We start from the raw sequence: 22,092 nt of genomic DNA, 5'->3' as shown, positions 1-22,092 counted from the left end.
GTGCGCACACACACAAGTCCCTTTGGTGCTCTCCAAAACGTTACCAACCATGTTGCTACAAATAAACAAATCCGTTTTACCTTGTGTATTTGTGTCGGTAAATATTTGTGGCATTATTTTGAATAGTGTGGGAGTTTCGGAGTTGTAAACGGCGAACCATCATCAACTTGTATCCAGGTTGTGCCTTCTCCTCAGCTGTATTATACGCTAACAAGTACCGGTAATAGCATTTCCGAGGCTATTATTTTCGAAAAGCTTCTTATTCATATGGTGACTTGATGTCCAAAAGCGACCATGCTCTAACAAACACGGAAGAACAATTGAAGACGAGTCGTGGGTGGGTTTTTTTTAAGTTTAAAAAGAGGACCCAGCATTCGCCGCGTGGAGTAGTGAGGCAAAGCTGCCATGGAGAAGTTTATCAAGCAAAGATTTTATTCAGCAAAGGAGGCTTTTTCTGCAGCAAAGTTTTAACTGATGAGACCGGGCTTATCCACAAGCTAACAGCTTTTTCACCTGGTCTTGCATTTTCTCTCTGGCCTTGCGAATATATTTAACCCCTTTGGCAACATCAGCAAGCATATAAAACATTTTTTAATCATGGTTATGATTGTCAAGGTCAAGGTAGATTTATTTATATATAACACACAATTAAAATGCATAAAATAGTGGAAAAAAACAAAGGTACATTTTTAAAAATTATAAAAATTACACTTAAGTACAGAACATTCTATATATACCACACAGTTAAAATGCATAAAAATATTGAAAAAACACAAAAGTAAAAATATTAAAAATAAATATAATCAAAATCACACTAAGTACAGAACATTCTATGTACAAAACACAGTTAAAATGCATAAAAATTGTCAAAAAAACAGAAAGGTAAAACATGAAAAATAATAAAAATCACAATAAGTACAGAACAGTCCATATACAAAACAGTTAAAATGCATAACAATTGTGAAAAAACAGAAAGGTAAAACATTAAAAATAATAAATATCACAATAAGTACAGAACATTCTATATATAACACACAATAGAAAAGAATAACATAACAATTAAGTGAGGTATTAAAGAAGATTTAAAAGTATGGAGAGATGTTTCCTCTCTGAGACTCAGAGGGAGAGTGTTCCAGAGTTCAGGACCTGCTACTGCAAAAGCTCCTGCCTCTAGTCTTCAGTCTCGACCTTGGGCATTGCAAAAATTGTGGACTTGTCCATTTTGCGAGCCAATCCGTGTGCCATTGGCGCCACCGTCTACTCGCAAATATGTCAACAGGATGTGATTCGGGGCCCCGCCTCTTCAAAATGGCTGTGCCCGCATGTACAAGAAGTGATGTCCTCAAAATGCGGCCCCCAGTGTCACATACAATGAATAAATGAATGAAGCGTTTGTGGGGTGAGACATTATTTGCACACAGAGGTATATTTGGCTCCATCTAAAGGTTGCAAATAGAGGCATTGGTAAATGGAGGTTCCATTGTACTGGAATGAGCAAGTGACATCAATATGTGTCTGATGGTTATTTTTGTATTCAGTATCTAGTATTGGATGTCTTTATTAGATTATGAGAGAAGTAGCATTTGTTCATGCAGGGGCCACGATGCCAGTCAGATCACCCTGGCACTGGGCACAGCATCAGCGTACCCACGTGCCTGCCAGGCGCTGGGTGCCATGTTGTCCAAAGGAGCCCTGAATCCTGCTGATATCACCGTGCTCTTCAAGATGTTCAGCAGCATGGATCCGCCTCCGGTGGAGCTGGTGAAGACACTAATCACCTTTACACGATTTGCACTCATTGATCACTAATTGCTTTTTCTACACAGATCAGAGTGCCCGCCTTTTTGGACCTTTTCATGCAGTCGCTGTTCAAGCCGGGCTCAAAGATCAACCAAGACCACAAGCACAAATACATCCACATCCTGGCCTACGCTGCCAGTGTGGTCGAGACCTGGAAAAAGGTTTAGATGATCTCCTGTCTTCTTTTACATTTTCACAGTTTCTAACAGTTTTCTTTTGTGATTATAGAACAAGCGAGTCAACATTAACAAAGACGAGCTGAAGTCCACCTCCAAGGCCATCGAGACAGTGCACAACCTTTGCTGCAATGATAACAAAGGGGCCACAGAACTAGTAGCGGAGCTTGGGACTTTGTACCAGTGCATACGGTGAGTGACCTAGCAATATTAGCTCATTGCACCGCTAAACCTTGAACTGACAGTAGACTGGCCTGATACAACGAGATTTATGTGTGTGTGTGTGTGTGCGTGTGTGTGTGTGTGTGTGTGTGTGTGTGTGTGTGCGTGTGCGTGTGCGTGTACATATATACTGTATATATATACACACACATATATATATTTATATATACCGGTACATGACGTTTTGGTGAATTTACTGAGGAATTTGTGAAACTGAAACAATACAAAAAGATGCTATTATAAGTTAATAATACTAACACAGTCACTTGTAAATGTGTTAGCATATTAGCTAATGATAACAACGCTAGCTTGATTACATTACGATAGCAGGTACAAATATTCATGAAAACACTTTTACAGACATCACACATGGGACAGTTTAATAAGTAAAAATTGTTTTAGTTATATTGTAAAACTTACAAACGTTGCCTGAAGTGATGAATGAAGAACCCATATGCGTAAAAACACCATGGACAGCTAAAAGATTGAACGGCACACTGGTTGAAAAAAAATGTAAGCGAACTCAGTAAGCGAACGCCACCAAAAGATGGCGCCATTGCACAAACAACAAAACACCCTCTGTGTTTTTATACATTTATTCTTATCATGATCGCCAGCAAAGAGAAATTCAAACATTAGCCGCTCCGTTTTATAACCTGCAGGGTTCAGAGTGTTGGAAAAAAGTAGCAGCTTATAGTCCGGAATGTACGGTATATACCGGTATATTTATATTTATTTGTTATATATTTTTTGGGGGGGGTTGGAAGAAACCAAAAAGAATGACGCATGGTTGGTTGCATGAACAAAGGCACACGCGGTCTGGTAATCTAGCAAAACAGGAAGTGATCTGTAAGCAATGTGATGGACACACTAAACAGCCAATCCCATCAGGTTTGGTTGCACCATCTCGCTGTCTCGTGCGCTGCGATGTGAGCGGTTGGCTGTGTTGACTTGGAAATGCTCGAGGCGAAAGTGGCGCGCTTTGCTTTGCAGGACGCAGACTTTCTTACCTCCGCCACATAGGTTCTGTTTTCACCTGAGTTTATTGCAGGGATGTCAAACTGGTTTTCATTGAGGACCACATGGCAGTTATGGCTGCCATCAGAGGGCCGCTTGTAAAAGTGAATTATGTATGAATTTGCCTCTGGATTTCATTATTAATTATATACATTGTTTTAAGTAGACTGTCGATTTTACAGTATAAACTTTACATTTACAAAATTTTACTGTAAAATATAGCGGTTTTTATATTTTTTACACCATTTTACAGTAAAGGGTAAAACAGTACCACTGTTTTTTGGGGGGGTTTTGCAGAAAAAGCTGGCAGCTTAGTTGCCAGAATTTGTGTGTTAAATTTACGTTGGTTTTTACAACATTATATTGTTCATGGAAAAACAGTACAAGTTCTTTTTTTATTCTGGCAACTCAGCTGCCAGTTTTTGTACCGTAAAAACAAATGTACCGTCTTTCCATTTACAGTAATACACCGTTAAAAACAACAACCGTACATTTTACAGTCAAAAACTGGCAGCTCAGTCAACAGAATTTTAACGCAAAAAACAGTAGTAGTTTTATTCAATTTACAGTAATATGCTGTAAAGAACAACGTAAATATGTATTGTCATTTTTATTCATTTGATAGGTAAGTTAAGTATTTTTATTTAGACAAAAACAAGTTTGGAAAGTATGATAATATGCTGTAATACTTGTTGCAATATTGGATTCTATTAAAGTTTAAAAGGCATGCAATTTCAAGCCGTACATACAATATATTTTTTCTGTCAAAATGAAAAAAATCAATTACATTTAGTGAGAAAATATTAAGTACTTTATTGACATATCATTTCCAGGTGTTCGGGGGCCAGATAAAATGATGTCATCGGACAGATCTGGCCCCTGGGCCTTGAGTTTGACTGCTGTGGTTTATTGTTAGCAATATAACTCAAATAGTTATGTATAGAGTTTAATTACATTTTTCAAGAAATGTCCAAACAAAGAATTCCTCATCGACTACGAACACACTTCACTTCCTGCTTACGGCGTTCCACGCCTCCACCTCACCGGCTTCGTGCTGGGCAGAGGATTCCGGGAAATGTATCGTATTTTTAGACCCGGCCAGCGCTAAACTGCCAGAAAAAAAACACACACCAAGTTATTGTCTGATTCCGTCACACGTCACGGTGTTATTGGGAAGACTTTAAAATATTTACACCCATATTGCCTTTTGTTTGCAGTTTCATGTCTTGTAAAAATGGGTTTCAGTTCCCCTTTTCGAGACTAATACTAAGATTGTTCATCTCCTTCTTTGGTTCACGTGATCTCAGATTCCCAGTGGTGGCCATGGGGGTTTTGAAGTGGGTGGACTGGACCGTGTCAGAACCACGGTACTTTCAGCTGCAGACCGATCACACCCCGGTCCATTTAGCCCTTCTGGATGAGGTAGAACACAGTTGGACTTGACCTCCTTCTGGAAAAGGCGACTAAAGATGGACTTCCTCTCCCGACAGATCTGCACGTGTCACCAGCTGCTGCATCCTCAGGTGCTCCAACTACTGATCAAGCTCTTTGAGACGGAGCACTCGCAGCTGGACGTCATGGAGCAGGTGTGTGTTTTTATGCTCCGTGAACTCCTGTCAAGATAGCAAAGCCTTTTCAACGTTTCTAAAATGTGCCCTCAGTTGGAGCTCAAGAAGACCCTTTTGGACCGAATGGTTCACCTGCTGAGTCGTGGTTACGTCCTACCTGTGGTGGGTTACATTCGCAAGTGTCTGGAGAAACTCAACACTGACATCTCTCTCATTCGCTACTTTGTCACTGAGGTAACAACTTCGAAAGTCATCATGTAATGTACTGGAACTATAATTCTTGACATGCTTCATGCATCAAATCAGGAGATTTTGATTCATTTCAAAAGTTTAAAAACTGCATGTATTCCATGCTATTCTTAAATCATCCACTAGGGGATGCACTAGGTTAGAGAAGAGGTATGAATGTTGTAATTAGGTATGTCCGATAATGGCTTTTTGCCGATACCCGATATTCCGATATTGTCCAACTGCTTAATTACCGATACCGATATCAACCGATACCGATATCAACCGATATATGCAGTCGTGGAATTAACACATTATTATGCCTAATTTGGACAACCAGGTATGGTGAAGATAAGGTACTTTTTAAAAAAATTAATAAAATAAGATAAATAGATTAAAAACATTTTCTTGAATAAAAAAGAAAGTAAAACAATATAAAAACAGTTACATAGAAACTAGTAATTAATGAAAATTAGTAAAATTAACTGTTAAAGGTTAGTACTATTAGTGGACCAGCAGCATGCACAATCATGTGTGCTTACGGACTGTATCCCTTGCAGACTGTATTGATATATATTGATATATAATGTAGGAACCAGAATATTAATAACAGAAAGAAACAACCCTTTTGTGTGAATGAGGGGAGGGAGGTTTTTTGGGTTGGTGCACTAATTATAAGTGTATCTTGTGTTTTTTATGTTGATTTAATAAAAAAATAAAATAAAAAAAACGATACCGATAATTTCCGATTTTACATTTTAACGCATTTATCGGCCGATAATATCGGCAGGCCGATATTATCGGACATCCCTAGTTGTAATTAGAGTAGACTAAGAGGCACAACCCTGGCACTCAGACTGAACTCTCCTGCTTCCTTGGTAGTGATGTGCGGATCGATACTGAAATGTCGATACCAGATCTTTATGCTCTAATGTTAATTCTCAACTCAAAATGTTGATACTTTTGAATTTTATACTTTAGTTCAGGGGTGTACAACATTTTTCCACCAAGGGCCGTGTCCTAAAAAGTCAAAAGTATGCGGGAGCATATTGATATTCTTTTCTTTTTTTTTTTACAAATTCTAAAAACACATACTCTAGCTATGTCAGCTTTGTATTATAGGTCACTAAGTATTTTATTATTTGTTAAAACATTTTAGCTTTTTTCTCATCACATACCAATTTCTTTACTCTTATTCCTTACATTTATATTGTTGTTTTTTCCCATGTAAGAATGAAATACAAATAATAATCATCATATGATTGTGTAACTGCATAACCTTGGGTGTCAAAAAATATGCCTGTAAGAAAATATTAATGTTATATTAATATTAATTTGTCCAATTAGTTAATTCATAAATTGGTATTATTTTATTTTTAATTAATTAACAAACCAACTTTGTTCATATGTATTTTAGGTATATTTCAGTTTTATTTTGAGAACTTCCAAAGTTTTAGATCAGGGGTGTCTAAACGTTTTCCACCAAGTCAAGTATGGGGGGCCATTTTGATAGCTTTGTGTTAGAGGTGAACAAGTAGTAAGTATATTATAGTTAATTATTAGTTTAAAAAGTTCAGATCTTTTTTTTAACCAGATATGTTATTTGAAAACACACAATTGTTTAAGTTTTAGCAGACACATTAGGTATATTTGCACAAAGTATCAGTTCGGTATTGCCGATAACAGCCTGAATTTGACTTTTTATCGGATTGTAAAGAAAATCCGTGCTTGGTGTGTAATCGACAAGTGTCGGTGTTCAAGGAAATTTAATATAATATTTGGCGTCACTCGTCAAGGCAAAAGATACATCCTCCAAGCACAACTAAAACACTTCCTGTATTTCCTCCATAATTCCAAATACCTTTGACTTAAAGTTGTTTTAGTATTTGTGAAAACACCTATCTTAAAAAATCTGAGGTTGTTCATGATCATTTTTGTAAATGGATATTTAGATAAATATGACAATTTTTTATGTACTTGTGTTTCTGTGCATGAAAGCAAGGAACATGGATTTATTGTTATTTATAGTTCAATTATGTTATGATTGTAGAAGTCTGGCCCACTTGACATTTATTTAGGGATTATGTGGTCCCTCAACCAAGATAAGTTTGACACCCCTGCATTATATCTATTAATGTGACTGGTAGGTTTTTAAGCTTTTAGGTTAGAAAATTTACAATAAAATGCGCAGTAAAACATAACTGTACCGGTAACCTACCTCCATAACTTTAACTTGAAATCATTTCTTACATAAAATACAGCATTTTGTTAAACTGTTTAGTAACACTTATAATACAACACAACACAAAGTAATAATAACTTCAGTACCGGGTAATTGTTTTTTTTTAAACATTTGTTAAGTGAAGTTTTTGACACACAGTTAACAGAAATACAATACAATAGAAATCAAATCTTTTTTTCTAACTTCAGTAATTGTTATAAGAAATGGTCACTGCAGTATATCCAGGTAAAATGGCTTGAACATAATTATAGAGTAGAATAACTGAATGGGATTATAGCCTTGACATATTAATATAAGACTAATGCACTGAGAGTACGGCAATATGGACACAGGACACAAGGAGTGGACAAACTACAATATCGGGGATCTGTACCAGACAACTTTATGAGCTGTTGTCAATCAGCAAACGGATTGTGGCGCTCTATGTACAAGTCCTGGTCATGTATGTCAAGGCGTGTAAAACATGTAACTACTGTAGTTGCATAGAACATCATGATATCATGCACTGGAGTCATAACAATGTCAACATTTCAAATCTTGCTCAGTATCATGATTATCACCAAATTGTTGAAATGTGCTCAAAAAGTACTTACTTGGTATACGTACACTGAAATCGTTTAACCATTCCACAAATAGATGAATACAACAGACACAATGCCTTTCGTTGGCAGAAAAACATGAACTATTGTTCTGGCTTCTTAAGAGACATATTTTGATTTGAGTGTTTAAAAATGTTGATTTTATTTTTTATTTTGGTTGTGCTTCACTTCCTGTTTATAACATCACGTAGGTTCACTTCCCGTTGTAGACACATTTGAGCTAGTTAGCTTCTTTGGCTAGCTGCTTCTTTGGCAAATGAGCAGTATCACCTTATTTAAACTTGGTAATCAATCTCAGTTTTACGATAATTAAAATGTAAATAGTAACTGAATTGTATCATTAATACCGGTATTTGTTACATACCTAGGGTCTGTGTGTGTAATTGTATAAATACAGTTGTGCTCATAGTTTACATACCCTGGGAGAATTTATCATTTCTTGGCCATTCTTCAGAGAATATGAATGATAACACAAAAGCCTTTCTTCCACTCATGGTGAAGCTATTTATTTATTGGCAAACAACTGTGTTTACTCTTTTTCAATCAAAATGACAAAATAAAGTACTCAAATGACCCTGATCAAAAGTTTACATAACCCAGTGACTTTGTGTCAACTTTTGTACATGTTATCAGGTCAAACCGGTTTGAATGGTTAATCAAGGTTCCCATCCTCACCTGTAACCTGTTTGTTAGTAGCTAGTGTGTGTATACAAGGTCAGTGAGTTTCTGGGCTTCTGACAGACAGTTGCATCTTTCATCCAGTGCTGCACACACCTTTCTGGATTCTGAGTCATGGCAAAAGCAAAATAATTGTCACGGAAAACAAGAAATGGGTAAAAAAAAATATCCAAGGAATTAAGAAGTGGTTAAGAAGTGGAAAATTAAGGACTGTGTTGAAACAAAAACCACGATCAGGTAGACCAGCAAAGATTTCAGCAACAACTGCTAGGAAAAAATTTTGAGATGCAAAGAAAAATCCACAAATAACTTCAGCTAAAATACAGGAATCTCTGAAAAAGTGTGGTGTAGCCGTTTTAAGATGCACAATAAGGAGGCACCTGAAGAAAATGGGCTGCGTGGTGCAGTTGCCGGAAGAAGGCCATTTCTGGCTTGGCACTTGGTGGAGGCGGCCATATTTTCCTCCCTCTCTGTCTCACCATGCTTGCTCTCTTTGTCTTGTCTTGTCTATACTTTTTAAGAGTCTCATTCTCTGCGCTGTCCTCCGAAATCTAAACACCTAACATGGAATTGATAAGCTGGACTCTCGACTCAATTAACAATTGACTCCTGGGAGAAAAATGGAGAATCATGTGCCTCTCAGTGCTTTGGAACCATGATCGCAGGGCATCTGCTGATTGGGCTGGGCATGGCTTTGGTGTATCCTCAAATTCGGAAGATGATGGCAGCCGTTCAAGCAGTCCAAAGGCTGCCCGTCACAATGGATGGCATGGGTGGAGCTGTGCAGCACTTTAGATAGCAGCAGCCTTCCACCGTAGCCCACGCTCCCTCACCTCTGTTGCAAGTTTTGTGGATTCTATGTAACATGTTTATTTGTGCTAATAGCCAAGTTTTTTTTGTTGGCCTCAGTCTGTACCCCCTTTCCAGGAGCCCAGTCTGAGACAGAACCTTTTTTTTTTTTTTACTCATCCCCCCCAAGCCTCAAAACGTCTGGAACAAAGTAATTTGGAGACCAAAATGTAACTTTGGCCCCAGCCATAAACGCTACATTTGGAGAGGTGGATCACTGATGTTTTAGGGATGTGTGAGCTACAACAGCACAGGAATTTTGGCCAAAATTGTTGGCAAGACGATTGCAGAATGTTGTCAGAAAATACTGGAGAAAAATTAGCACTGATCCGCCCAGAAACTATGCATGGGACGTTTTTGGACGTTCCAATATGACAATGATCCAAAACACAAGGCCAAGTCGACCTGTTATTGGCTACATCAGAACATAGTGAAAGTTCTGGAGTGGTCATCTGAATCTCCTGACCTCAATATCATTGGGCCACTCTGGGGAGATCTCATACGTGCAGTTTGTGCCAAGACAGCCCAAGAACTTGCAGGAACTGGAGGCTTTTTGCCAAGAAGAATGGGGCATCTTTGCCATCTGAGAAAATACAGAACCTCACCTACGACAACCACAAAAGACTTCAAGCTGTCATTGACGTTAAAGGGGGGCAATACATGGTATTAACAACTCGGGTATGTCAACTTTTGATCAGGGCCATTTGGGTACTTTTGATTTAAAAAGAGTAAACGCAGTTGTTTGCCAATAAATAGCTTCACCCAAACATTTGCAATGGTTTGTGTTATTCATATTCTCTGCAGAAGGGCCACAATATCATAAATTCTCCCAGGTTATGTGAATTTATGAGCACATCTGTCATCTGTACGGTGCTCTTTTGAAAATGAATATAACCAAAATTATGTTTTTGTGAAGGTGCTGGACGTGATCGCACCTCCCTACACATCAGACTTTGTTCAGCTCTTCCTGCCCATCTTGGAGAACGACAGCATTGCAGGAACAATCCGCACAGAAGGAGAACACGACCCTGTGGCCGAGTTCATCTGTAAGACCTTTTGTTGAAGATGACTTGAATACATTTGTGCAACTTAACTCGTTTCTGTATTTTTCCAGCTCATTGCAAGTCAAATTTCATCATGATTAATTAATTGCACCATGAAGAAGTGACCTCAGACTGGACTGACCAGTGTGATGACACAATGCGGGATTTTAGTGCTACGGACTGCAACTTGAAGGATCTAGTAGGACAGTGGACTACTTTTCCATTTTCTATCAACCAGCAGGGTGAGTGATAAGAAGAAAAAAAGCCCAGACGGCATCACTTTAAAGACTTTATTGACACGTTATTGTCTGAATGTGTACATTACATTTGTGAAAAGACCAAAAAAGATCATGTTTTAGCATAAGGCACACTTTAATCAGCTGTGTAGCAGCCGTGGATATTTTAACACAGATCCAGCATGCGTGTCTAAATATGTTGTTGATTTCTGTTTGTGATTGAAGTTCGTTAATATTTTCAATTCAGTGTGTGATCATGTGTCCTATCTCCTGATTGGTTATCATTCAAAATGTGTGACTGTTCAACAGCCTCTCAGAAACAAAACAAAACCTTAGATCCAAGCGTCCACATTGGCACTGAAATTTAAAAACTTAAAAAACTAAATCTCACGTATTCCCTTTGCAATGAGGATTAAAAAAGACAGCAATGAACCCTGGGATTAATACTAGACTCGGTAGTCTTTCGGGACTATAGGGTCTCCATATGCGCAGTCCTGCTCCAGTGCCAGGTTGTACGAACTTCCACTTCCTCCCTTGTAGGCGCTGGTAACGATCCTGAGCCAGCCCTTCTCCCCCTGACAACAACACAACCCTTTCACATGCTGCTGCTTTGTTGTGTCGCCGTGTACTTACCCAAGGCTCCCCCCAGGAGTTGCGTACAATCCAGTACTCCACACTATCCTCCACTCCCCACCCCGCGACCGACACGATGTGGTTGACGAAGGGTTCTTCCTTGTACTCTGAGTAGACGCCGCCTGCGTAGGCATCCAGCTTGTCTGTGGCCATGATCCCGCAGCTACAACAAACAGCACTGATTGTTTACTAACTCTCCTTTGCAGACTTCTCTGTATTTGTCCTGCTGTCACAGACCTGATCGGTCCTCTGGCGTAGATCTCTGCCATCATCTTCTCCCTCCCGCTGACCGGGCCGTAATCCTCCACCTTCCACAGAGTGTAGTTTTGGACAATGTTGCACACGCCGAAGGTGGTACAGGTACCACACTGGTTGAAGGGCTTGCACTCTTCAAAAGAGGATAGCAAACGTGAGCGCGACGAGCACCGGTTAGTGACTTTGCCGGGAGACTCACTCTGGTCCTTAGCCTGGTAGTTGTTGCAGGTCTCATCTGGGATGCCGTGTTGGTTTGCGTACTCCCAAACGCTACCGTGATCCCCGCCGTGGCAACTACCTGCTTGGCCGCAGTCGATCACGTGCTGCACTGAGAGGTATGCAGACGGCCATGCCCCTTTGCGCTTTATATTGATGCGATCTAGGACAGAGCAGAAAAGTTAGCCAAAACCTTGCCTTGATACTGGGACCGTTTCAAAGTGCTTTTACTAAGTACACTCAGTTTTGTGTGTATGTAGCTTTAATGCTAATGAGCTCTGTTTACCCTTTTTTCACCATTGCCTGGCTTTATTTAAGATGTGAAGCAAAGCCTTTTTTTTTTAAACAAATTTGTACTTAGTGATGTGGCTGGTGTGTACAAGGAACAGACTAATCCAACATTAAGAACGAGGATGTTCCTCAATGTCATTTGCAGGCATGTGAAATTTCAGTGAAAACGCAGAAATCCGTATTTTTAAACATTAATTTTCGCGTCAAAATATCACTTGTCAGTACCTCAGTTGCAGGTACTTGCTGTTCGTCTTGCCTAAACGCTGCACTAAATTGCAGGATGGGACATTGGGGAGACAATCAAGAGCACAGAAACAAGCTAGCTAGTTAGCTAACCATCTAGCTAGCTTACTTGTTGTGGCCTGCGTTTGCTCTCCAAGCCACAACGTTGTCCACTTTGCTGCTAATCATATTTGGATGAATACAATCCCAACACTGTTAGTTCCCAACCAGTTGGTAAAAAATCTAAGAAAGAGAATCCGTCTGCCATCTTCCACTAGTTTTTTTAAATATATAAATCACCCGCTTGAATATTCCTTCTTCTCTTCTCCAACGTGGGTTTGTTGTGATTTCACTTCCTGGTTCGATGACCCGCCCTATCTTGCCTCTGATTGGCCTGTCCCTAATGGTTTGCCCTAATCTTAAGAAATCATGACTCATCATAGTAAACAACCAACCAATCATGGATGTTCTTATACGTAAACCAACCAATCATCATTGGGGCGGTATAGCTTGGTTGGTAGTGTGGCCGTGCCAGCAACTTGAGGGTTCCAGGTTCGATCCCCACTTCTGCCATCCTCGTCACTGCCGCTGTGTCCTTGGGCAAGACACTTTACCCACCTGCTCCCAGTGCAGTTTTTAATATTTTTACAGAGATAAGACGGATTTCCGACTGTAGCCGGAAAAATCACATGTCTGCTTAACTCTTTTCCACGTCTGGTAGTCAAACATGTTTTATGGACATACTATAATAATAATAATAATAGGGATGTGAATATTACGACAACTTAGGATGTGATTCAGTCTCTTAGCGTATACCGGGTACACGCAGCAAGTAAATGGGGAGATGGGCACAAAAAATGGCTTTTTAAAAATGTATCCTTAAAATTCTTAAATGATCAATTCTTGAACATTTTTAATCGATTTAAAATCGAGATAAGTAATAAATCGTAATTAAGCTGTGAATAGATTTTTTTAGCACCCCTACAAAATACCGCTAACATAAAATAATAATTACATAAAAGGGTAGTTTAATTGCGTGGTCCACTTACACAAATAAGATCTCTTGATGTCATTACCAAATAAGCGACAGCCATTACCAAGTGTATCGTGATAGTTGTTGCTCTTTTATTGCTGTTCATTGGTTACAGACATGACCGCCATGTCATTGCCACAAAGTAGAAATAGTTGATTATAGATCAACTGATTATAGGTGGTAGTTAATAGAAAGAGACATACATTTAAAACAATAACGCCATACCGGTATCTTTTGATCTGCCTTTGTTACAGCCGTTTGCTCTTTTCTGCACCTGACAGGCGAAACACAGGGCATCCTCTTGCGTGTTAGAGCATAAAACATGTTTACAACCTTCTAAATATGTTTTTCAACATTACAAGAGCCCACTAGATATGTCTCTTTTACACTCTTAACCACGTTCTCTCTGGCTCTCATCGAAGGCGGACGCTTTCCCTTCCCTCTCCCGTTTGCTTCTGTGTCTTGTCTTAACTTTTTTGTTGCCTCTCTTTGCACCGCTCTCCAAAATCTAAACAATGGAATTGATCAACTGGGTTCTCTACCAAATTGACAAGATATTTTCGACGAGAAGCTTGGGTTCGGGGGAACCTGCCTGTCCTGTCGGAACGGTTGTTGCTGGACACACGACGGACTCTTGGGAGGGGCGAAGTGCCGCATGCCTGGCGACCCTTTCAGTCGAGGACGTGGAAGACATCTACCTTTTCCGAATCATGATAGCAGGACATCTGCTGATTGGAGCAAGCGTTGCCTGGTGTATCGACAAATTGGAAGATGCTGGCAGCCGTTAAAGGTACCTTAGTGCTGTGGGCACTCAAGGTGAAATATGATGAATTTGAGGACCAGAAATAGACAATTAGAGTGAAAAGTTTAAGTGTTTTTGCTCGCACACAAACATTCTAATCTGGATTGTTTTTCCTGGCAGGGTCTTTGCTTTAAGATTGAGGTTGTTTTCCTGGTCTCAAACTGAGCCCCTGCACCTTTCATCTGAGTTAAGTTTGTTTACCATTTTTCCTTAATTTTTTCAGTCTTCCCGTTCTGTCCGAGTGTTTTGAATGGACCTGTACTGAAAATGTAATTGTGTTGTACTTTTAAGTGCAATGACCATGAAGTTCCAGTTGTATCCATCCAATCCAATAGCCTAACGCTGCCTGAGGCTGAGCCAATCAGTGGCCACGATACTGAACACAGTTTTGTTGGCCAATACTAATGTAATATTTGATATTTTATATTACTTATCCATGTGTATGCTTAAAAATTCTTAATTTAGGAAAAAAACATTGTATAATATGCTTAAAAATACATTTTGAGCGCAATTACCATAAAGTTCCAGTTGTATCCATCCAATCCAATAGCCTAACGCTGCCTGAGGCTGAGCCAATCAGTGGCCACGATACTGAACACAATTTTGTTGGTAAATACTACTGTAATATTTGATATTACTTATCAATTGTTATGCTTACAATAGCTTAATTTAGGACTAAAACATTGTAGAAGATGCTGTAAAAAATATTTTGAGCGCAATGACCATAAAGTTCCAGTTGTATCCATCCAATCCAATAGCCTAAAGCAGTGGTTCTCAAATGAATGAAATAAATGATTGTGACACCTAAAACAAAATTCACCAGCCGCCACTGATTATGATGCATTCTCATTTTAGGCAATGTATAAGACAATACTTTCTTAACAGTATAATTGTAACCAGGAATAAGTCTTCAAGTAACAATATTCAAAAACTAACATTGTTGGGTAAGACAGAATTTGGTTTTATTCTGAATCCAGTGAAACAGATAGGTGGTTTTAGCTGATATAAAGACTTTCAGGTGTTTATATATGTTTATGTTTAAGTATTTGGCAGACGTTTTTATCCAAAGTGACATACATATAAATCACTGTAAACATGATCATTTAAGGGAAGAATGTAATACAAAATATCAATACAAAGTGTCAAGACAGAATAAACTCTGCTGCTGCAGCAACAGAGATACAGTCTATAGGTCCCTAAGATATATAGATATCGAATGTGTATGCATTGTTTATGTAGGATATACGCATGTATATATAACCTAATCATATTGTTTCTTGAATTTAAAAATATCTGACCGTTTTTTTCCCCCTTTCGGATTATATTCCCAGTTTTGATCTCGGACGTCTGGTCACTAATAGCATATAAGAATATTATTTTACTGTTAAGCAAACTATGAATAATAAAACATGCCTAAACATGCGTCCTTTATCATAGCTACACGTATGACAAAAAAAACGTGTGAAAATCAGTGGTATTCAGTGAGGTAAGATGAATTAAATGCGCTGACAGTGCATTGCTCCTGCCAAATGAATTGCACTGAGTGGAGCGGATCACCACTCCAAGATGGCGGCCCCGCGTCTCGTCAGCGCCAGTAGGTAGTAGCGCTCGATGCTGTGTCTACTTATAAGATGTCTATGTTTATGCGCCATGGGTAATGTTGTGCACCACTACAACCAGCAGAGGCGCTGATGAGTCTCAACTAGTTTGTGGTCGGCATACTTGCCAACCCTCCCGGATTTTCCGGGAGACTCTCGAAATTCAGCGCTTCTCCCGAAAACCTCCCGGGACAAATTTTCTCCCGAAAAACTCCCGGAATTCAGGCGGAGCTGGAGGCCACGCCCCCTCCAGCTCCATGCGGACCTGAGTGAGGACAGCCTGTTTTCACGTCCGCTTTCCCACAATATAAACAGCGTGCCTGCCCAATCACGTTATAACTGTAGAATGATGGAGGGCGAGTTCTTGGTTTCTTATGTGGGTTTATTGTTAGGCAGTTTCATTAACGTCCTCCCATCGCGATAACAACACACAACAACAGCAGTCACGTTTTCGTCTACCGTAAAGCAGTTCGTCTGCCGTAAACAGCAATGTTGTGACACTCTTAAACAGAACAATACTGCCATCTACTGTACATGTATATGTGACAATAACATCTAGGGCTTTTAGAGAATGCAGTGCACAACTGCGCACACAAGGAGACAAAGCAGAAGAACGAGGAAGATACAGCCGTGGTAACGCCAACGACGAGTAAGATGAAGAAATACGCTTGTAAGTTCCAAGCCGCAGCTCTAGTGACAGAGAATAGAACAAGGATGGACAATTCAACCCTTAACAATGAGTAAATAAATAAATAAATATGAGTAGATGAGTGTTATGTGTGTGTTTAAATGTGTAAATAAATGAACACTGAAATTTAGGTATTTTATTATACATACCGGTATATATATATATATAGCTAGAATTCACTGAGAGTCAAGTATTTCTTATATATATATATGAAATACTTGACTTGGTGAATTTTAGCTGTAAATATACTCCTCCCCTCTTAGCCACGCCCCCACCACCGACCACGCCCCCCACCTCCCGAAATCGGAGGTCTCAAGGTTGGCAAGTATGGTGGTCGGAAGAAGGAAAGTGACGTCACCTGTTGGTTGAAGTTGGAGCTTGAACTTGTCACGTGTTTAAAGCACAGAATGAAAGTTAGAATCCATGTCGTGGGTGCAAGTACCTGCCATGGCGCTGGTGCTGCCGTGAGCCCAACACGAGCCACAATACTGAGGAATGTGCTGGTTGCGAGTTGTGCTGACAAAGTTGGTCCCGTTCACATTCCTCCAGTCCCACGACTTGGGCAGGTCGACAATACTCAAGTACTCGTGAGGACGAGGTGACGTCCTGAAAGCAAACAATACATTTATATTTAATAACAACTGCACGTCACGTGGCAGTGATTTCATGAGGCATTCAGGTTCCTCCTCGTCGTCAGTAAAGCGCACGACTCACTCACCGCAGTCCGAAGCCGTTTTTCCTCGGCGTCGCTCGGACATAACAAGGCTGCTGCTTGTTGAAATACAGTCCGGCGGACACAGCCGACAACAAGACCGAGAGTAGCACAACAACATTCGTTCGCGCCATCGGTTACCGGTCGACGTCTTTACCGACTTGTCTACTGCCCGACCTACTTCTTCACCTGTCAGCTGACTCATTGCCCCGCGCTGCACTCGGACACCATCGACCACAGCGCCATCTAGCGACCTGGACCACGTGTGTTGGTGACGTCACACTGTTTTTATTGACGGCCACATGGCAGTTAACAGAGGGAATAATGTAGGAATTTGCCTCTGGATTTCATTATTAACTATATCAATTGTTTTAAGTAGACTGTCCATTTTACAGTAAAAACTTTACGTTTACAAAATGTTACTGTAAAATAATGTGTTTTATTGCCCAGGGTATACACCGCCTTCCGCCCGAATGCAGCTGAGATAGGCTCCAGCACCCCCCGCGACCCCGAAAGGGACAAGCTGTAGAAAATGGATGGATGGATGGAATATTTCTTACAACATTTTACGGTAAATATAAAAACAGTTCCACTTGTCCCAATACCAATATTTTGGTACCGGTACCAAAATGTATTTCGATACTTTTCTAAATAAAGGGGACCACAAAAAATGTCATTATTCTCTTTTATTTTAACAAAAAATCTTAGGGTACATTAAACATATGTTTATTATTGCAATTTAAATAAAATAGTGAACATACTAGACAACTTGTCTTTTAGTAGTAAGTAAACAAACAAAGACTCCTAATTAGTCTGCTGACGTATGCAGTAACATATTGTGTCATTCATATTCTATTATTTTGTCAATATAATAAAGAACAAACTGTAAAAAAATGATTATTAATCCACTTGTTCATTTACCGTTAATATCTGCTTATTTTCTGTTTCAACATGTTCTATCTACACTTCTGTTAAAATGTAATAATCACCTATTCTTCTCCGGTTTGATACTTTACATTAGTTTTGGATGATACCACAAATTTAGGTATCGATCCGATACCAAGTAGTTACAGGATCATACATTGGTCATATTCAAATATTCAATAAATTACTTCATCTTTTCTTCCTATTTATATGAATTATTTTCCATTTTGACAGAAAAAATGTACTGCATGAAATAGCGTATTTTCTAAACTTTATTAGTATACAATAATGCAACAAAATAGAAATACTTAAATATATAATTGACTATGTTTTCAAGGCAAGTTATCCATGAAATTGTACACTATAACTAGGGTAACATTGTGCTAGCTGAGCTGCCAGTTTTTGTGCAAAAAAACAACAGTGCCTCATTTTTTACTGTTAAAAAAAACTGGCAGCTTAGTTACCAAAATATAAAAAAAATTCTACTTTTTACATTTCCTGAACATTAATTTTACAGTAACACTCTAGTGAGTTGTCTTTTTTTTTACTGTAAAATCTAGATTTTGACATTGCACATACAAATATAATCAAATACTTATTAGTGTTCATTTAAGACTAACGATCTACAGTAGATTTATGACTAAAGATCTACAGTAGATTTATGATTAGTCATGTTTTACAGTAGATTTATTACTAAAGATTTACAGTAGATTTATGATTAGTCATGTTTTACAGTAGATTTATGACAAGATCTACAGTAGATTTATGATTAGCCAATGACCTACAGTAGATTTAGAACTAAAGATCTACAGTAGATTTATGACTAATGCTCTACAGTAGATTTATAACTAATGACCTATAGTAAATGTATGATTAGTCATAATGAGCTACAGTAGATTTATGACTAAAGCTCTACAGTAGATTTATAATTAGTCATAATTATCTACAGTAGATTTAGAACTAAAGATCTACAGAAGATTTATGACTAATGATCTAGAGTAGATTTATAACTAAAGTACTACAGTGGGTTACGGTACGACTGACTGGAATAGTTCTACTGTAATAATGACCAATTCACAAACATGCATTTGCATTTCTTTTATTTCAGAAGGTTGATGCACTTTCTAATTGCTTCATGTGGTCCACAACTTGACTTCTACACCAATCTTCTCCTTTTGCAGTCCCTCTCCATTTGCTCTTCTGACGCACCGCTGGCAGCACCCAGAGGAGACACACCATTCAACATGGAGTCATCAGAGGCCTGACCAAACAAGGCCAGCAGCAAAGCCACACCAAAGCCTGTGGCTCGCTCGCCCTGCCAGGGACAGAAGAAGAGTCAGACGACCACACGCCCATATTATATCCCACACACCCATATTCTATCCAACACGCTCATATCATATCCCACACGCCCATATTCATGAAGTTTGGTTCTTTTATGAATTTATTATGGGTCTACTGAAAATGTGAGCAAATCTGCGGACATCACATGGACAAAGATAAGACTTTCTGGAGGAAAGTTCTGTGGTCAGATAAAACAAAAATTTAACCGTTTGGCCACAATACCCAGCAATATGTTTGGAGAAGAAAAGGTGAGGCCTTTAATCCCAGGAACACCATATCTACCGTCAAGCATGGTGGTGGTAGTATTATGCTCTGGGCCTGTTTTGCTGCCAATGGAACTGGTGCTTTACAGAAAGTAAACGGGACAATGAAAAAGGAAGATTACCTCCAAATTCTTCAGGACAACCTAAAATCATCAGCCCGGAGGTTGGGTCTTGGGCGCAGTTGGGTGTTCCAACAGGACAATGACCCCAAACACACGTCAAAAGTGTTAAAGGAATGGCTAAATCAGGCTAGAATGAAGGTTTTAGTTTGGCCTTCCCAAAGTCCTGACTTAAACGTGTGGACAATGCTGAAGAAACAAGTCCATGTCAGAAAACCAACAAATTTAGCTGAACTGCACCAATTTTGTCAAGAGGAGTGGTCAAAAATTCTACCAGAAGCTTGTGGATGGCTACCAAAAGCGCCTTATTGCAGTGAAACCTGCCAAGGGACATGTAAGCAAATATTAACATTGCTGTATGTATACTTTTGACCCAGCAGATTTGCTCACATTTTCAGTAGACCCATAATAAATTCATAAAAGAACCAAACTTCATGAATGTTTTTTGTGACCAACAAGTATGTGCTCCAATCACTCTATCACAAAAAAATAAGAGTTGTAGAAATTATTGGAAACTCAAGACAGCCATGACATTATGTTCTTTACAAGTCTATGTAAACTTTTGACCACGACTGTATCTGCGACTAATATATGTAAAATATATATTTTTTCCAAATGTAGTGGGTGTGGCTTGAATACGGGTGTGCTCTGTAGGTTAGAATGTTAAAATATAGGAGAAATGTAATATTTGAAAGGGTATACTTGTATTATTATGACATCAGTGGTTAATTCAGGCCTGTACACAGGTGAGTGCTGCAGGTACTGACCACATGGACTGGAGAGGCGATGTCAACATGGACCCAAACACCGGGCCAGTCGAAGCCCAAGTGGGAGACGATGAAAAGACCGGCGCAGGAACTCTGAGCGTTCTCTCGGTCCTGACCAGGAAACGGAAGCAGAATTCAGTCCAACATGGTGGAACCACCAAGTCAAACCTTCCTTACCGCCACGGAGTTCTTCATGTCGGCGATGGCGGAGGCGAACTCGCTGAAGTGCAGCTCGGGACAGTAGACCAGAGGGTGGGCCAGGTCGCCGCTGCTGCGTCCGGCACGCACACACGCCATCTCCCAGGGCTCGCTGTTGGTCATGATGGCTGCGTGGTGCTTGCCGGTGGAGATACCCTGACCAACACAGCAGGTGGCACATCAACACATTTGGCTGAAGAAGAAGAAGAAGAAGGAGAAGGTTACCTGAGCACCAGTGAGAGTGGCCATGTCCACGATGATGTCAGCTGACAGGTCTTTGCTGGCGTACACCACACCATCAGCCAGCACCAGCCTTCCCTCCGCGTCCGTGTTGTTGATCTCCACCGTCCTGGTCGCACACGTCACAGCGTTTAACACACACACACACACACACACACACACACACACACACACACACACACACACACACCCCCCACACACACGTGTCAGCGTTCAACACACTTCTCCGTTTGTGTCCACTCAAAAATGTTAAATGAACCCAAGGTGATCAGAGTGGTCCAACCCAAGGCACCAGAGGAGTTCTTATACAGTGGAACCTCCATTTACCAACTTAATTGGTTCTTGAACAGGATTCGTAAATCAAAAGGTTTGTATAGTGAAGCAGAGTTCCTCATAAGAATCAATGGAAACATGAATAATTGGTTCCAACCTCGACTAAAGTCCCTATTTTAGTAGAAAACAACTGCACACTTTGAAGACACTCTATATATATATATATATATATATATATACACACACACACCGGTACCAAAATGTATTTTGATACTTTTGTAAATAAAGGGGACCACAAAAAATGACATTGGCTATATTTGAACAAAAAATCTTAGGGTACATTAAACATATGTTTATTATTGCAATTTAGTCCTTAAATAAAATAGTGAACATACTAGACAACTTGTCTTTTAGTAGTGAGTAAACAAACAAAGGCTCCTAATTAGTCTGCTGACGTATGCAGTAACATAGTGTCACTTATATTCTATTATTTTGTCAACATTATGAGGGACAAACTGTAAAAATGTATTATTAATCTACTTGTTAATTTACTGTTAATATCTGCTTATTTTCTGTTTCAACATGTTCTATCTACACTTCTGTTAAAATGTAATAATCACTTATTCTTCTCTTGTTTGATACTTTACATTAGTTTTGGATGATACCACACATTTAGGTATCGATCCGATACCAAGTAGTTACAGGATCATACAAACCCCGTTTCCATATGAGTTGGGAAATTGTGTTAGATGTAAATATAAACGGAATACAATGATTTGCAAATCATTTTCAACCCATATTCAGTTGAATATGCTACAAAGACAACATATTTGATGTTCAAACTGATAAACTTTTT

The 22,092-nt window shown here is 39.3% G+C and overlaps 3 protein-coding genes across 4 annotated transcripts in view; 1 reads left to right on the top strand and 2 right to left on the bottom strand.

The window, feature by feature from the left end:
* Positions 1-10,900, top strand: part of nelfcd (negative elongation factor complex member C/D) — a 24,227-nt gene extending 13,327 nt beyond the window's left edge. For both annotated transcript variants that reach the window (XM_061984773.2, XM_061984774.2), the window contains 8 exons: positions 1,596-1,761; positions 1,827-1,961; positions 2,029-2,168; positions 4,523-4,637; positions 4,706-4,801; positions 4,877-5,017; positions 10,296-10,425; positions 10,494-10,900. In XM_061984773.2, coding sequence (XP_061840757.1) covers positions 1,596-1,761; positions 1,827-1,961; positions 2,029-2,168; positions 4,523-4,637; positions 4,706-4,801; positions 4,877-5,017; positions 10,296-10,425; positions 10,494-10,528 — 958 coding nt within the window. In that variant the 3' untranslated portion in view covers positions 10,529-10,900. The remainder of the gene's footprint in view (positions 1-1,595; positions 1,762-1,826; positions 1,962-2,028; positions 2,169-4,522; positions 4,638-4,705; positions 4,802-4,876; positions 5,018-10,295; positions 10,426-10,493) is intronic.
* ctsz (cathepsin Z) lies at positions 10,699-17,323 on the bottom strand. The gene is made up of 6 exons (XM_061984775.2): positions 17,115-17,323; positions 16,839-17,002; positions 11,746-11,925; positions 11,529-11,679; positions 11,292-11,454; positions 10,699-11,233 (listed from the first exon to the last, which is right to left on the bottom strand). Exons 1-6 carry the CDS (start codon positions 17,240-17,242, stop codon positions 11,105-11,107), a joined length of 915 nt encoding a protein of 304 aa, XP_061840759.1. The 5' UTR covers positions 17,243-17,323; the 3' UTR covers positions 10,699-11,104.
* A 1,792-nt stretch (positions 17,324-19,115) lies between these two features.
* The window catches only part of npepl1 (aminopeptidase like 1), a 34,705-nt gene continuing 31,728 nt past the window's right edge, over positions 19,116-22,092 (bottom strand). The window contains exons 9-12 of the mRNA XM_061984776.2: positions 20,949-21,072; positions 20,703-20,879; positions 20,526-20,636; positions 19,116-19,347 (exon numbers count right to left, since the gene is read on the bottom strand). Of these exons, the coding sequence (XP_061840760.1) occupies positions 19,189-19,347; positions 20,526-20,636; positions 20,703-20,879; positions 20,949-21,072 (571 nt within the window). The 3' untranslated portion in view covers positions 19,116-19,188. The remainder of the gene's footprint in view (positions 19,348-20,525; positions 20,637-20,702; positions 20,880-20,948; positions 21,073-22,092) is intronic.

Source organism: Nerophis lumbriciformis, linkage group LG23, assembly GCF_033978685.3.
Source record: "Nerophis lumbriciformis linkage group LG23, RoL_Nlum_v2.1, whole genome shotgun sequence".
NCBI lineage: Eukaryota > Metazoa > Chordata > Actinopteri > Syngnathiformes > Syngnathidae > Nerophis > Nerophis lumbriciformis.
This window is presented reverse-complemented; position numbering and strand designations above follow the sequence as displayed.

Coding starts and splice junctions, on each gene's coding strand:
- ctsz (XM_061984775.2), bottom strand. CDS start 17,242: ATGGCGCGAACGAATGTTGTTGTGCTACTCTCGGTCTTGTTGTCGGCT. Junction 11,680..11,745: donor CTACCAGGCTAAGGACCAGA/GTGAGTCTCCCG, acceptor CCTCTTTTGAAG/AGTGCAAGCCCTTCAACCAG. Junction 11,234..11,291: donor ACTCCTGGGGGGAGCCTTGG/GTAAGTACACGG, acceptor TGTTGTTGTCAG/GGGGAGAAGGGCTGGCTCAG.